This window comes from Prunus dulcis, chromosome 3 (genome assembly GCF_902201215.1).
Source record: "Prunus dulcis chromosome 3, ALMONDv2, whole genome shotgun sequence".
NCBI lineage: Eukaryota > Viridiplantae > Streptophyta > Magnoliopsida > Rosales > Rosaceae > Prunus > Prunus dulcis.
Genome location: NC_047652.1, coordinates 16,140,255 through 16,155,827, shown reverse-complemented (window position 1 = coordinate 16,155,827; position 15,573 = coordinate 16,140,255). Strand labels below are relative to the sequence as shown.

The window sequence follows — 15,573 nt, the reverse complement described above, 5'->3', positions numbered from 1 at the left end:
ATTTATCTGATGAACTCTCGCAGACAGAAGTATGGGGTTAACATTTAATATCATTGGAACTCTGCATCGTATTACTACTGATACTTCCTTAAATCTTCTCATCTCTTGATTACTTTGAAGTAGTCGAATGCATAAATCTTGCAACTTCAAGCAGGAGGGAACCATATATGTGTTCTTTATGCAGCCACCTTGTCTGTTTTGGTATTTCAGGGAGTGGTTTTGTGTCTTGGTTAAGAGTTAAGACTGCATGGATTGACTTTTGCTTTCTTTTCTTCACAAATCAACGTGGATTGCTTTCTCATAAATAAAAAACCATGGATTGTTTACAGAGAAATTGCATTTATAATGAGAGTTAACCCTCTAGCTTGGTAGTATTCTATGCTTACAAATACCAGAAGGTTGGTCAACATGTGAGTAAATTCAGTTGCAAGGTCCAATCTGAAGGCAACATTGTGCTCACCTTAGAACAGATTCATTTGCAAGATCCTATCTGAAGGCATGCTACCCAAAAAAAACAAGAAAAAAAAAAACAATTTGAACACAGGGCAGCGCTTAATGCCAATCAAGCTAGGATTCTAGTTTGGTTTGTGATAACAGGACACAGGGTAAGATATTTACCATTTTGGCTATACATATCACCAAGATAAAAAGATGAGTATCTAAGGTTTCTAAGAAATCTGTTTGGATCAGGTTGGCATGATGTGGAGTGAAGCTTTTACAGAAGCATACTAGGCTCAATCACAATCACAGCCATTCTTGTAAATGACTTTTAGCTCGAGTGATTTAGAGTAACATCTTGCACCTGAGGTCCTTATTCAATTCCCCTTTGCCAAATATTACTTTTTAATTTAAAAAAAATACTGCCCTGTTTTGGTTTAATGGTCAATAACGTTTTGATCTTAACCACAATATTAAGAGAGGAGTTATTTCTCAAAGTAAAGTAATAATACTAATAAACAATTAGGTGTTTCTTCTGCTAACAATTTAGATGGCAAGGGACAAGAAAGATAGAAAATTTAAAATTTTTTTAAAAATTAATTGGTCCGACTGAAATTACTGTAGAATGGACTGGACTGGACTGAAGGGCAGCCGACAAGAAAATTTGGCGGGAGGGGCAGGAGAGGAACAGTCAAAGTTTAAGCCTTCTCGTAATTCGTGCAAATCCTAAAACCCTCCTTAAACCTACAGACACAGCAAAGAAGCACCCACGCATAGACTATATATCTTGTCGATCGAGAGAGAGAGAGAGAGAGAGAGAGAGAGAGAGAGAGCGAATCAAACCAAGTGAAAGTGTAAAGGAAAACAAAAAACCAAAAAGCAAGAAACAATGGTAGCTGCAACTCCAACCCAATCTCTTTGTCATGGCTCTTCTTCCTTGTCCTGGAGGCACATCTCATTGGAAAGCTGTCTCCAATCTTCAAGGTAACTGCTTTTGGGTTTCTCATTTAGTGCACAAATTTATTTCTCTTCTTTTGTTATTGTTTTTTTTTTTTCCGCTGTGTTGCTGTTGTTTTGGGTTGCATTGAACCATCCAAGAGGGAAAGTCCTCAACTTGAATTTATTAGTCACATTGGTGCTCATGGGTTCGATTGAGTTAATGGGTTTCATTCTCTGGTCCCAAATGATGGAAAGATTTTATAAAAGGAAGAAGGAAAGATTCGCATATTTGGGTCCTTTTGAAATTTACATTTCCAGCAAGTTTTTCTCTTGTTTCATATGGGTGGGTATATATCTTTATTGCTTAGATAATTTTGATAACCCTACCGAATGCTGAACAATGTTGCATTCTGAAATCTGAATTTTTGGTGTTTAATGGGTTCCATTATTCCAAGTATTATGAATCTTTGTTGTATGGGTCACTGTTGCAAAGTGGTGTGGGTTTCTTGAGTTAATGGTTTGAGAGAGAGAAATCATACACTTTGCAAGTACAAATCAAATGCCAATGTGATAGTAGCTCCTTTGCCTTTCAATTCAAAACTCTGTGACATGCTATTTCATGACTGAAAGCGCAAAGAACTTTAGGAAACATAGAAAGCCTTGCCTAATAATCTCTACAACACTGGAGCACCCCTTTTCATCTACCCGCATCAAAGCATGTAGTTTGAAACAAGGTGAGAAGGAGCAGTGGAAATTAATATCTGCACCAAGGACATCTGATACAAATAGCTCTGCAGAGTTTGAAAGGGAAGAGATATATATCTGCTAAGGACCTCCAGGCCACCTCCTGGCTACCCTTATGTACAAGTTATATGGTCAGAATCACTGTTAAGGCTAGAATTAATTACCTTGACTGTAATAAATAATGGAGAACAAATGCATCTTGTCAATAGTATTCAACTTGATTTGAATATTAATGGTGTGCAGTGGTTTGAGAGAAGAATAGTTGCAACGAGCTTAGTGCCCAGTGGCTTTTTTCCCTTTTCTTTCCTGGAGGTTGTTCTTGGTACTGAGTAAATGGCATCAAACCAGAAATTCAATCTTCGGCTAAAGAAAGCAATAAAAAGCCTGTGAGGTTTCAAGCGAAACAGAAAGTTGAAGCAGGCGACAAAGGTCTGTTTCTGTGATGAGGTCCGGAAGTAACCTGATTAAATTTATCAGGATTCAATAATTGCCTCCATTTATGTCATTGTGAGGTTTTTCTGAAGAAGTCGTCCATAGGCTGGTAGAGCTGAAAGAATAAGAGGTTAAGTCTAGAGGGGCCACACCTGAAAACTGATGCCTTGATTAAGATAGATTCCTATCAGTCTTGGTTCCCCTGTTCTCCTTGTGTGATTATATGGTCTTGTAGGGAAATGGGAGATGTTAGGCTTGAAGTCATCGGACTGTTTTTATTTACAACTGAAACTTATTAAGAAGGAAGAACAATGTTGCTCGAAGGTTTTCATGTGAATTGTGTGTGAGAAAATAGATGGCTACAAAACTGATATATGAATGTTGCAAACCTCAGAGTTATTTCATGAAAGGCATCATTGTTTCCCTATTAAGTCTGGCTAAAAAGTTGGTTTGGGTGCATTTGGCTTTTTGACTGTTTTGTGGGCTGCAGATTGTGCTTTTGTTAAATTTGAGGAAATAATATTTTCTGTTTATGGTATTTGGAGTTGTCTCATTCAATTCTGTTGTCTTCAATGCCAGAGGTAGCAGTGATGCATGCTTTATGGACTTTGAATGGTTCAAGTTTCATACAGGAGTGAGCTCGCAATTCTGCACATCACTGCTGGAGTACGTTAAGCGATAAGTGGTGTGTGGAGTAGGGAATGAAGCTATTGGTCCGTTGTGCATTTAAAAAATGTTACAATTTGATAGTTCTTGTGGAAGAATTCAGAGATCTTGACGTAATTTGTATTGTAGTCGTTGTACTGAAACTCTATGGTCATTCCATAGGCTGATTCTGTAATTGTATTGACTACGTTGTATCTGATTCATCGTGAAGAAATCTAAATTTTATTTTCCCCTTCCGAGTTCTCTTTTGCTATATATTGGAATGTGACACTTCTTTTTTTGTAATCTTAATTTCCGTCTCGACTGTTCTTTTTTTGTGGTGAGATGTATTGTAAATCATGAACTAGAATTAGAAAATCAAGATTTTCTTTGTCCCAAAAAAAACCCGGGAGATTAAAGCTTGCCAAATTTGAAATTGAAGATTGGAGACACTCTAGCAGATAAAGATGAAACAGAAAGGAAAGAGCCATGAGAATGGAGAAATTATGCAGACTGGGTTGGCCAGGCACTTATATTGGTGCAGCAGTGGAAATCACCAGTTGAGTAATTGAAATGTCAGAGCCACAACAACCACTTGACAAAAGCTAATGTGAAGGTGTGTGTTAAGAGAGAGAAGTGAGAATTGAAACTAGTGCACAGAGGTTAGAGATAAAGGCTCTGTAGACATCAGAAAATTTATATGTTGGGTTTTGTTTTCTAAGTGGTCCTCCCCTGTTCCTCTCTAACTGTTTGCAAGTCTGGTAGAGGAATAGTTCCTGCGAATATAGAAGCAAAAGCTTATGGACAGAAAGATGACATCTTTCGTTTTCGTTACATAAATGAGCATTGAGTGTAGGACTGGAAGAGAGCTGTTGAAGTTGAAGTTTGAGGCCTTGGAAAATTAGTCGTTGACTCTGCAGGGACAGCCCCAATTGTCCTTGGCATAAGCTTCTTTCAGAGCTGGATACAGGTTTTCTGGTGGTGGTCCTGATCCCTCTCTGTAGATACCTACACAGCAGATTGCACTTGACACTCGTGAGTGAGTTAATGTTTAGAATATCGATAGTTAAATTCCTTTTGTTAACTTAAAGTTGTGGCAAAGCGACAAACTTCCTGCATCAATTGTGGATAGTGCCGTTGCTATTTGCTACCAGTCAAAGTTTCAAATGCTAAAGCCAAAAGCTTTTTTCATGAAGATTGTGCTCGGGACTATTTCTGTCCTGCCCAGTAACAGTTGCGATCTGGGTTACAAGAATTAAGCAGGAAAAGAAAACGAAGTGTCCCGAAGATTGCATCTTTATATTGATATTACATATGCAGGACTGATTTGGATTTTGAGTATTTTTGCTCAAGGAACTGGGTAGCTGTAGTCCTGAATTTATTAAGCTCAATTTTGACACGAAACCCAATGGCATTGTTGGAGAAGTTTGAACTATTATCATCTAATGATTTGGTCTCCGTTTCTATAATTTAGAGAGCTAGCTTAGATCATTTGGCATCTGGTGGCGTCTCTAGAAGAAATCTAGACCCTCGAATGCTTACATTCGCGTGGGAGACCTTTCGGGAACTTAGGACGGTCAGTGCAGTAGTCATAGACCATGAACTTGCGTTGCAACCATCGAAGTCTGTTCCGGCCTGCAGCATTAAGCCCTTGGTTCTGCCATGCTGAGGAATTGGTAGATGTAGAGCAAGATGATGATGGTGATTCTTGTGACCCAAGGCAAGCATTGATGTTGAAGTTTCTGTAGGAGGCAGAGAAAGGAGCATGGCTCCAGTCAGTCTTCACACGCCCACCTTGTGTTGCCCAGTCATCAGCATTCCAGAAAGTTGCATAAATCTTCATGGATTGATTTTTAGGAAATGGAAGGCCAAGTGATTCCAAGTTGTTGAACACTCTAATTGGACTTCCATCCACCAAGAATCTGAAACAGTTGCACATGCGTGTGTATCACAAAGTTTTCAATCAACAAATGTTGTAAACCGGAAGAGGTTAAAATGAGAAACTTCTAAAAAAATTAATTTAAAGGTAAATATTGTTTGGTATTGGATACCAATATACAATGTCGATATGACCCCTATTAGAGATGTGGTTTACATTGTGGTTAGAAATACGGTCCATGATGTTGGGGGGGGGAGGAGAGGAGGAGTTACTCACATAATGCGCTTGCTGTTCCAAACAACGGAGTAGGTGTGGAAGTCGTTTGTGGGATCAAACCATAGGTGGAATTGTTGTTCCTTGGACCCCTGCCCTTGGGCGTAGACATTAGTATGGAGAGTGTAGGGCTCCCCAGTGGAGTTGCCCAGAAACTCCAAGTCAATCTCATCATGATTTGGACCTGAAGAAGATAACTGCATATGCATGCATATGTTTCAATAATTAGCAATGCATGCAGTGCTTATGCAAATATATACAGAAAAATTAGAGCAGCACATGCAATCACAATGGAAGAGCTATAGGGATTGAGAGTTGTTACATAGAATGTGGTGACAGTACCAGCTGAGTTCCCAGGTGGCATCTTCATTTGCACATCAAACCTTCCAAATATATATCCATTTTTGGACTGGAAACCAGCGCCAGAAACCTTGTCAAGGGAGAGCGTGACAAGTTTTCCTTCCTCGAGTATCTTAAGACGTTGATCGCCGAACATAATGTCAAAGTCTTGATAGAAATTACCAGCTAAGGCAGCCATGGCCATCAGAGAAGTTATGATCAAAGAAATAAAAAACATCAATGAGACCTTATGTGAAGACATTTTGGTTTGGTGATTGTACACAGAGCTAGCTCGATAATTAGCTTCGAAGAGAGTTGATTGGTTAGGAGGATACTTTATATAAACAAGAATTTGAAAGCTACTCAGAAACAAAAACAGTTCAGAAAATGTAGAAATGTTGCTTATAAATTTCTAAAAGTACTTGAGAAGAGGTTCCTAGATATAAAGATAAAAAATATTGAAACTGAGAATACAATCTAAATTTTCAGATTGTACCTCAGTTTTTCGAAAATTATTTTGAATCACCATGACTTTGTTTATTTATGTATTGTGGGTGCTTGCTGCGTTTGAACTTTGAATAGATCAGCTATATTTAGAATATTGATTTGAAATTACAATCTGGCTTCCTTTTTCAAGTTGAACTTGTGGCACAGCGCCAAACTAGGTACATGTTTTTTGGACAATGCTGTTGCTACGGGTCAACGAATGCATGGGATGTCTCTTTGAATTACCAAAACTTTATTCTTCATCCTCATGACTATATTTAGGATCCCAATTAGTACAAGTTATGATTTGGATCACGACAAAATACTGTTACGGTCGAGTTAGGATCAACTAGTACTTGGACACGAACACGACGGCTCAATCGTCACTCATAAACATGACCATGGTCTCATGACTTATTGAACTCTATGTAATCCCAAAATAGAAAAACACAATCCTTCATTTCTCAAATGAACATGTTTTCAACTGTTTTATCTTTAAACAATCAAGTGTTTGATTCTAAATTCAGGATTACAATAAAAGAATACAAGGACCAGAATAAAAAAAGCAAAATAATATGAAACTACAAAATCTATATTTGCAGAAGGAAGGAATGAATGAATGAATATTTCATAAAATGAACTAATTACACAAAAGAATGATGAGGCTGCACATTGGAACAGAGAATATGTGATCATGTGGCATGATCTGGATGCCTCGCTAGAACCTCGACCGTCTGCATTCGGCTGGGAGGCCTTGTGGGAAGCGTTTGAGGTCAGAGCAGTAGTTGTAGACCATGAACTTTTGTTGCACCCATCGAAGCCGGTTTCGGCCTGCAGCATCAAGCCCTTGAGTCTGCCATGCACTCTGCTCTGTTAAGGAGTTAGTAGATGTGGTGGAGGCCTGGAAGTTTCTGTAAGAGGCAGTGAAGGGAGCTTGTGTCCAGTCAGTCTTCACAAGGCCACCTCTTGTTGCCCAGTCATCTGCATTCCAGAGGCTTGAGTAAATCCTCATGGGTTGGCTTTTGGGAAATGGAACTCCAATTGTTTCCAAGTTGTGGAACACTCTGATTGGAATGTTGTCCACTAAGAATCTGCAGTTGCATGTGTATTAGAAAGTTTCTTAATTAATAATTGATGCTGTAATTTGTAAAGTAAACTAAAAGAGGTTAATTATATTTTAATTCAATAAGGTGGTAAGTGTTACTTACATAATCCGCTGGCTGTTCCAGACAATGGAGTAGGTGTGGAAGGCCTTTGTGGGATCAAACCAGAGATGGAATTGTTGTTCTCTGTTTCCTTTTCCTTGGCTGAACACGTTTGTGTGGAGAGTGTAGGGATCTCCAGATAAGTTTCCCAAAAACTCAAAGTCAATCTCATCATGAGTTGGACCCTCGGAAGATAACTGCATACATTCATGTGTTTCATTTCATAAATTAGCAATCCAACAATTATAATGTATAAAAAAGAAAATTTAAGGACAAATTAAGACTGGAGTCTTATATATCTTAATCACATTGGAAGAGGGTAGAGGAGTTAAAACTTACATAGTATGCAGTGACAGTGCCAGCTGAGTTGCCAGAGACCAACTTGATCTGCATGTCAATCCTGCCCAATAAGTACTCATTCTTGGATTTGAAACCAGACCCAGAAGCCTTGTCAAGGTTAAGTGTGAGAAGCTGTCCTCCATTTAGTATCTTAGCACGCTCATCGCCGAATGTTACATCAAAGTCTTGAAAGAAATTACCAGCTGAGGCGGCCATGGCCATCAGAGAAGTTACAAACAAAGAAACCACAAGCACCATTGAGACCTTAGAACAAGAAGAAGAAAAAGGCATTTTGATTTGGTGAGATTGTAGACAGAGCTAGCAAGAGAAGAGAATTAGCTTTAAAGAGAAATGAGTGTTGAGTTGAGGCTGTTTGTGTTTGATGGTATCATTTGAGCTGTGAAGCTCTTTATATGCAAGTGTTGGGGGGCCTTAAGAGTATACATGCCGCGTTGAACAGGAAAGCTGGCAGCATCTGAATAATAAGTTGAAAACTGGCAACAGGGTTTGCAAATTAGACAAGTCTAGCTCCATATGGAAGCTGCCTGGCTTTATTTGGGTTAGGCGGCGCCTCACCAATTTGCTGAGCTGGAGACAGTTTTGCATTTTTAGGCTTATAAGAAAGCAGGAAGCAACATAGGAAACAGGACATTAGTTTATGTGAAGGCAGAGTTTAGCTTGTGAAGCATTTTTAATTATTATTTGTTCTTTTTTTGCATTTGGTGTACATATAAATGGACAAGAATAAAAAGTACATGCGCGTTTGCTGAGATTGGTGGTGATGTAATTATGTCTCTTGTGTACCATCTCTAAAGAGGCGGAACCCACCAATTAGAGAGGTTGTACACACATATAATATATAAATGTGGTTTGTATACTTATATACGAACCTAGGCACCAACATTCAGATTAATAAAATTACTGAAATTCCAAAAAAAAATAAAAAAATTGATGATAACAGCGGTGATTGGTTGGCATTGACGGACTCATGAATTTTTTAACGGAGGTGCAATTTTTAACAAGATTTATAAATAATAATAAATAAATAAAACAAGTGCACTGTGCAACAACGCAGCACAACACAACAACGTAGCACAACAGCAGACTGACTTCGTTTAGGCTTTTCATCGAACACCTAGAGTGCACATCCCAGACTGAGCAGAGTCCCTATAATAGTTTTTCTATGCATCTCCTTGCGCCTTAACAGATCCACCACTGCTGGTCGGATTGTCTTGATAGTTAAGAAGGGGAGGTTCACTACTACACGACTTGTCGGTCATGTGCAAGACGCATACTAGCATCAACATATCATTAGGATTCACTGTATCGACACGATTTATTTATATTTCCCCTTTGCAAACCGCTTGTCGAAGCAAATAAAGTCTAAAAAAAGGCGTTGCTTTAACGTGCTATGAAACACTAACTTTATTTAATGGAACCATAACCTGCACCCACTATATTTCCAACACCAAAGATGGCATTTAAGTAGGAACAAGAACGCTATACAACTACAAGTAGAGCAGTATCAACTTGAAATGAAAATTTCGCTTTGGCACTAATTTAACCTAATTACCAAAGTTAAAAAGGGAAGGGGAAAACTCACACATACAGATATCATAAGGGCTTGAACTCATGACCATTTGGGAACAAACCAAACCAAAGGCCTGTACCAATCCAACTAACACCCAATTGGTTGATTAACTTAATTACCACTTGTGGAACAACAAAACAAGAGTTCAAAAACATTTAATTGCTTGATTAATTAATGAAGCGTATGATGTTTTGTTCTTTGATTCCTTGTCAAATGTGTTCGTGGTGGGTTCACCGACCACCTTCCGATGCCTAAGTCAGTCTTTCTTCCTCAAAGTAGGCTCTTAAAAGTATTGTACTCAAGTGTGGAGAAAGTTCAAATTATCTTTTTAAGTCGAAAGTACTCAATATAGGGAGAATGAGACATTTGAGTTGTCTTTTTCCGATGTGGGACTATTGAGTTGTCGATGACGTGGCAACATCTCATTGGTGACAAGTTGACGTATATCCTTTCCCTTTTTCGAGAACAACATACGTCAATGGAATATGACATGGGCTCATTCTGACGCTTGTTACTCCCACGTGCTGGGCTTTTAGATTAAGGCACCTTGGTTAGCGGCCTCGTGGGCTTTGATTGGGCATGGGCAGCCTTCCTTTACCTCTTTTGGGCCTCATCCAGCGCGAGGTAATGCCAATGTAGTCTATTGACCAGTTCCTCAAGTAGTCTGGACCTTTACTCTTTGGGCTCTTTTGGGATGGGCCCCACTAATATTTGGCACCAACAAAGTGGTTTTCCACAATGTAGTTGAGTCAAAGCTATCTTAGATGATATTGTGATCATTATTAAAACTTGGTTCCAAAATTCAAATCTGTTCAAGAATACAAAAAAACCAGGAGAATTAAAAAATCAACTTATTAATAATTTGTTACAAAATTTCTATTTGCATAATGAATGAAAGAATATTTCATAACTAAAAATAAGTAACACAAAAAATGAATGCTGCACAAGAAAACAGGGGATATGTGATCATCTGGGTTCTGTTCTCTCTTTCAAACTAGAACCTCGATCGTCTGCATTCAACTGGGAGGCCTTGTGGGAAGCGTTTGAGGTCAGAACAGTAGTTATAGACCATAAACTTTTGTTGCACCCATCGAAGCCGGTTTCGGCCTGCAGCATCTAGCCCTTGAGTCTGCCATGCACTCTGCTCTGTTAAGGAGTTAGTAGATGTGGTGGAGGCCTGGAAGTTTCTGTAAGAGGCAGTGAAAGGAGCTTGTGTCCAGTCAGTCTTCACAAGTCCACCTCTTGTTGCCCAGTCATCAGCATTCCAGAGGCTTGAGTAAATCCTCATGGGTTGGTTTTTGGGAAATGGAACTCCAATTGTTTCCAAGTTGGTGAACACTCTGATTGGAATGTTGTCCACTAAGAATCTGCATAGACATAAGCAGTTGCATATGTTTTAGTAATTGATTAGCAGAGGTTAATTATGTTAAGCCTTTTATAGAAATCATATTAATTCAATAAGGTGGTGAGTGTTACTTACATAATCCTCTGGCTGTTCCAGACAATTGAATAGGTGTGGAAGGCCTTTGTGGGATCAAACCAAAGATGGAATTGTTGTTCTCTGTTTCCTTTTCCTTGGCTGAAAACATTGGTATGGAGAGTGTAGGGGTCTCCAGATACGTTTCCCAAAAACTCAAAGTCAATCTCATCATGAGTTGGACCCTCAGAAGATAACTGCATATATTCATGTGTTTCATTTCATAAATTAGCAATCCAACAATTAAAATGTATAAAACAGAAAATTTAAGGACGAATTAAGACTGGAGTCTTATATATCTTAATCACATTGGAAGAGGGTAGAGGAGTTAAAACTTACGTAGTATGCAGTGACAGTGCCAGCTGAGTTGCCAGAGACCAACTTGATCTGCATGTCAATCCTGCCCAATAAGTACTCATTCTTGGATTTGAAACCAGACCCAGAGGCCTTGTCAAGGTTGAGTGTGAGAAGTTGTCCTCCGTTTAGTATCTTAGCGCGCTGATCGCCGAATGTTACATCAAAGTCTTGAAAGAAATTACCAGCTGAGGCAGTCATGGCCATCAGAGAAGTTACAAACAAAGAAACCACAAGCACCATTGAGACCTTAGAACAAGAAGAAGAAAAAGGCATTTTGATTTGGTGAGATTGTAGACAGAGCTAGCAAGAGAAGAGAATTAGCTTCAAAGAGAAATGAGTGTTGAGTTGAGGGTGTTTTGTGTTTGAATCTTGATGGTATGATTTGAGTTGTGAAGCTTCTTTATATATATGCATATATGCCGCGTTGAACAGAAGAGAGCTGGCAGCAGCGTCCGAATAATAAGTTGAAAACTGGCAATAGAGTTTGCGATAAGTCTAGCTATATATGAAAGCTGCCTTGCTTTATTTGAGTGTTATTTGAGTGAGGCGGTGCCTCCCCAATTGACTACTTGCAATGCCAGACTTGATATTTTTATAATATTAATAATCATATAGTGCTGTGCTGGAGACAGTTTTTGCATTTTTAGGCTTATAAGAAAGCAGGAACTCAACATTAATTTATGTGAAGGCAGAATTTAGCTTGTGAAGCATTTTTAATTATTATTTGTTCTTTTTTGCATTTGGTGATGTTGGGGCCACAAACATATAAATGGACAAAAAGAAAAAGTATATGCGCGTTTGGTGAGGTTGGGTGGTGATGTAATTATGCGTCTCTCATTTTCTTTTTGTAATGCTAGCGAGAAGGTATATAATATGATATATAAATGTGATATACCTATCATTTTCTTTTCTTTATATACAAACCTAGGCACCAATATTTAGATTAATAAAATTACTGAAATTCCAAAAAAATAAAGAAAGGATGATAAGTTCTTTTGGGTTTTTATCCCCATTTTACAATAAAAAGAAAAAAAAAATTATTGAGGTATTTTTTGAGGACTTTCTTATTGAGAGGGGCGATAGCATACTAAATTTACACACACTACATAAATGCTAGGACTCGAACCCATAACTTTTCCTAAGAGGAGCATTTTAGGGTTTTTTAGCAGGGAAACTTGGGTAACTAGAAAACAGAGGAGACTAAAAAAAAGGAAAAAAAAAGCAGAATCTATTTGCAGGTTCCTTGTACTAATACATATAGACCTACACGGGTTGTGTTGAAATTGAGACTCGTGAGTTTACTTAATGTTTAGAACATTGACATTGAAATTCCAATAAATTTAATGTGGCTTCTTTCCTTTTGCAACACTTCAAGCTACATCATTTGTGGATAATGCAATTGCTACCAGTCGATGTCCATGAATGTTCTTCAATGCCTGAGATGGCTACTTTCAAGATAAACGTTCTCGTGACTATTTTTGTCATACCAAGTGAAAGTTATGATCTGGGTTACAAGAAATAAGCAGGAGTAATGTCTCAAATGTTAGAAATGTTTTCAAAATATGAGAGAGAGATTCATTGGATAATAGCAGTGACTGCTCAGACTGTCTTGATAGTCAAGATGGGAAGGTTCACTACTACACGACTGGTCGGTCCTGTGCAAGACGCATACTAGCATCAACATATCATTCGGCTTCATTGTCTCGACAAGATTTATTTATATTTCCCCTTTGCAAACTGCTTGTGGAGGCAAATAAAGTCTCAAAAAAAGCATTGTAATAACATGCCATGAAACACTAAATTTATTTAGTGGAACCATAGCCTGCACCTACTATATTTCCAACACCAAAGATGGCATTTAAGTAGGAAAAAGAACGCTATACAAGTAGAGCAAGTTTATCAACTTGAAATGAAAATTAGCTTTGGCACTAATTTAAACTAATTACCAAAGTTAGGAAGGGGAAGGGGAAACTCACACAAACAAACAGGTATCATGAGGGCTTGAACCCATGACCATTTGGGAGCACATCAAAAGCCTGTACCAATCTAACACACACCTCATTGGTTGATTAACATAATTACCTAATTACCACTTGTGGAACAACCAAACAAGAATTTAAAAACATTTCATTGCTTGATCAATTAATGAAGAGTATGATGTTTTGTTCTTTGATTTCATGTCAAGTGTGTTGATGGTGGGTTCACCGACCACCCTCCGATGCCTAAGTCAATCTTTCTTTCTCAAAAGAGGCTTTTAAAAGTATTGTACTCAAGTATGGAGAAAGTTCAGATTACCTTTTTTAGTTGGAAAATATATAAGGAGAATGAGTTGTCTTTTTTCTATGTGGGACTATTGAGTTGTTGATGACGTGGCATAATCTCATTGGATGATCGGTGACATGTTGACGTGTTCTCTTTTCCTTTTTCGAGGACAGCAGACGTCAGTGGGATATGACATGGGCTCATTGTGGCACTTGTTACTCCCACGTGCGGGCCTCTGAAGTAGAGGCACCTTGGGTAGCGAGCTTGGATCGAGGCCTCATGGACCCTAATTGGGCATGGGCGACCTTCCTTTACCTTTTTTCGCCCTCCTCAAATGTGAGGTAAAGCTGAGGCAGTTCCTTAAGACAGTCTAGGCCTTTACTCTTTGGGCTCTTTTGGGACGGGGCCCACTAATATTTAGTACCAACAAAGTGGTTTTCCACAATGTAGTTGTTGTCAAGCAATCTTAGATAACATTGAACCATTATCATTTGATCACTATTAAAATTTGGTTCCAAAATTCAATTCAGTTCAAGATACAAAAAAGACCAGGAGAATTAAAAAATCGACTTGCTAATAATTTGTTCCAAAATTTCTATTTGCATAATGAATGAAAGAATATTTCATAACTGAAAATAAGTAACACAAAAAATGAATGCTGCACAAGAGAACAGGGGATATGTGATCATCTGGGTTCTGTTCTCTCTTTCAAACTAGAACCTCGATCGTCTGCATTCAACTGGGAGGCCTTGTGGGAAGCGTTTGAGGTCAGAACAGTAGTTGTAGACCATGAACTTTTGTTGCACCCATCGAAGCCGGTTTCGGCCTGCCGCATCAAGCCCTTGAGTCTGCCATGCACTCTGCTCTGTTAAGGAGTCGGTAGATGTAGATGTAGTAGTGGAGACCTTGAAGTTTCTGTAAGAGGCAGTGAAAGGAGCTTGTGTCCAGTCAGTCTTCACAAGTCCACCTCTTGTTGCCCAGTCATCAGCATTCCAGAGGCTTGAGTAAATCCTCATGGGTTGGTTTTTGGGAAATGGAACTCCAATTGTTTCCAAGTTGGTGAACACTCTGATTGGAATGTTGTCTACTAAGAATCTGCATAGACATAACCAGTTGCATATTTTTTAGTAATTTGTTTAAGTAATTCATTAGCAGAGGTTAATTATGTTAAGCGTTTGATAGAAATCATATTAATTCAATAAGGTGGTGAGTGTTACTTACATAATCCTCTGGCTGTTCCAGACAATTGAATAGGTGTGGAAGGCCTTTGTGGGATCAAACCAAAGATGGAATTGTTGTTCTCTGTTTCCTTTTCCTTGGCTGAACACATTGGTATGGAGAGTGTAGGGGTCTCCAGATAAGTTTCCCAAAAATTCAAAGTCAATCTCATCATGGGTTGGCCCTTGAGAAGATAACTGCATATATTCATGTGTTTCGTTTCATAAATTAGCAAAGAAATTATGGAAATCTATTGAAAATAATATAATAATTGAAGAACAAGGGTAGGACTGAAAGTAGTTAACTTACATAGTATGCAGTGACAGTGCCAGCTGAGTTGCCAGAGACCAGCTTGATCTGCATGTCAATTCTTCCAAGTAAGTACTCATTCTTGGATTTGAAACCAGACCCAGAAAACTTGTCAAGGTTAAGTGTGAGAAGCTGTCCTCCGTTGAGTATCTTAGCGCGTTCATCGCCGAATGTTACATCAAAGTCCTGATAGAAATTACCAGCTGAGGCAGCCATTATAGAACTTACAAAAAAAGAAAGAAAAAGCATCACAGTGACCTTGGAAGAATTCATTTTGATATTGTGATTTCAGACAGATAGAGCTAAGCAAGAGAATTGAGTAGTGAGGCTGTTTGTGTTTGATGATATAATTTGAGTTGTGAAGCTCTTTATATATATGTTGGTGCCCTGCGAGTAGTTAAGAGTAGAATCAAGTATGCCGCGTTGATGAAGCTGGCGACAGGTTAACAAATTAGGTTAGATTCTGTGAAAGCTTTATTTGGGTGCCCCAGCCACAGGAATTGACTGCTTGCAAACCCAACTTGTGTCGAAGCTGGAGACAGCTTTGCAAATTCAGAGCAGACCATGCATCTTGGGAAATTAAAAAAGAAAAAGAAATAAGGCAGGAAGCAGCATGGGAAATAGGGCATTTCTGTGAGTT

General features: G+C 38.6%; 3 protein-coding genes and 1 long non-coding RNA gene across 5 annotated transcripts; 1 reads left to right on the top strand and 3 right to left on the bottom strand.

Moving 5' to 3' along the window:
- Nucleotides 1-1,016: 1,016 nt before the first annotated feature.
- On the top strand, nucleotides 1,017-3,455 carry LOC117622934. Its single transcript, XR_004585049.1, has 2 exons — nucleotides 1,017-1,422; nucleotides 3,133-3,455. It is a non-coding gene; the product is annotated as an uncharacterized LOC117622934 (long non-coding RNA).
- Nucleotides 3,456-4,478: 1,023 nt separating this feature from the next.
- On the bottom strand, nucleotides 4,479-6,184 carry LOC117621485 (probable xyloglucan endotransglucosylase/hydrolase protein 16). The gene is made up of 3 exons (XM_034351987.1): nucleotides 5,673-6,184; nucleotides 5,354-5,547; nucleotides 4,479-5,120 (listed from the first exon to the last, which is right to left on the bottom strand). Exons 1-3 carry the CDS (start codon nucleotides 5,949-5,951, stop codon nucleotides 4,721-4,723), a joined length of 873 nt encoding a protein of 290 aa, XP_034207878.1. The 5' UTR covers nucleotides 5,952-6,184; the 3' UTR covers nucleotides 4,479-4,720.
- A 376-nt stretch (nucleotides 6,185-6,560) lies between these two features.
- On the bottom strand, nucleotides 6,561-8,123 carry LOC117623041 (xyloglucan endotransglucosylase/hydrolase 2-like). The gene is made up of 3 exons (XM_034353885.1): nucleotides 7,720-8,123; nucleotides 7,384-7,577; nucleotides 6,561-7,266 (listed from the first exon to the last, which is right to left on the bottom strand). Exons 1-3 carry the CDS (start codon nucleotides 8,008-8,010, stop codon nucleotides 6,894-6,896), a joined length of 858 nt encoding a protein of 285 aa, XP_034209776.1. The 5' UTR covers nucleotides 8,011-8,123; the 3' UTR covers nucleotides 6,561-6,893.
- A 1,960-nt stretch (nucleotides 8,124-10,083) lies between these two features.
- Nucleotides 10,084-15,285, bottom strand: LOC117621181 (xyloglucan endotransglucosylase/hydrolase 2-like). Of its 2 annotated transcripts, XM_034351513.1 has the most exons (4): nucleotides 14,934-15,285; nucleotides 14,628-14,821; nucleotides 14,292-14,501; nucleotides 10,084-10,476 (listed from the first exon to the last, which is right to left on the bottom strand). In XM_034351513.1, exons 1-4 carry the CDS (start codon nucleotides 15,204-15,206, stop codon nucleotides 10,305-10,307), a joined length of 849 nt encoding a protein of 282 aa, XP_034207404.1. In that variant the 5' UTR covers nucleotides 15,207-15,285; the 3' UTR covers nucleotides 10,084-10,304. The 2 variants fall into 2 exon arrangements, with proteins under 2 accessions (XP_034207404.1, XP_034207403.1); XM_034351512.1 differs by lacking the exons at nucleotides 14,292-14,501; nucleotides 14,628-14,821; nucleotides 14,934-15,285 and adding exons at nucleotides 10,791-10,984; nucleotides 11,127-11,580 and having other exon boundaries at nucleotides 10,084-10,677.
- Nucleotides 15,286-15,573: the final 288 nt, after the last annotated feature.

What these genes read in the sequence shown, in the direction of transcription:
- LOC117621485 (XM_034351987.1), bottom strand. Translation starts at nt 5,951, where the DNA reads ATGTCTTCACATAAGGTCTCATTGATGTTTTTTATTTCTTTGATCATA. An exon ending in GTACTGTCACCACATTCTAT is followed by an intron (nt 5,548 to 5,672) that starts GTAACAACTCTC and finishes ATGCATATGCAG; the next exon opens with TTATCTTCTTCAGGTCCAAA. An exon ending in TGGAACAGCAAGCGCATTAT is followed by an intron (nt 5,121 to 5,353) that starts GTGAGTAACTCC and finishes CAACTGTTTCAG; the next exon opens with ATTCTTGGTGGATGGAAGTC.
- LOC117623041 (XM_034353885.1), bottom strand. Translation starts at nt 8,010, where the DNA reads ATGCCTTTTTCTTCTTCTTGTTCTAAGGTCTCAATGGTGCTTGTGGTT. An exon ending in GCACTGTCACTGCATACTAT is followed by an intron (nt 7,578 to 7,719) that starts GTAAGTTTTAAC and finishes GAATGTATGCAG; the next exon opens with TTATCTTCCGAGGGTCCAAC. An exon ending in TGGAACAGCCAGCGGATTAT is followed by an intron (nt 7,267 to 7,383) that starts GTAAGTAACACT and finishes ATGCAACTGCAG; the next exon opens with ATTCTTAGTGGACAACATTC.
- LOC117621181 (XM_034351512.1), bottom strand. Translation starts at nt 11,417, where the DNA reads ATGCCTTTTTCTTCTTCTTGTTCTAAGGTCTCAATGGTGCTTGTGGTT. An exon ending in GCACTGTCACTGCATACTAC is followed by an intron (nt 10,985 to 11,126) that starts GTAAGTTTTAAC and finishes GAATATATGCAG; the next exon opens with TTATCTTCTGAGGGTCCAAC. An exon ending in TGGAACAGCCAGAGGATTAT is followed by an intron (nt 10,678 to 10,790) that starts GTAAGTAACACT and finishes ATGTCTATGCAG; the next exon opens with ATTCTTAGTGGACAACATTC.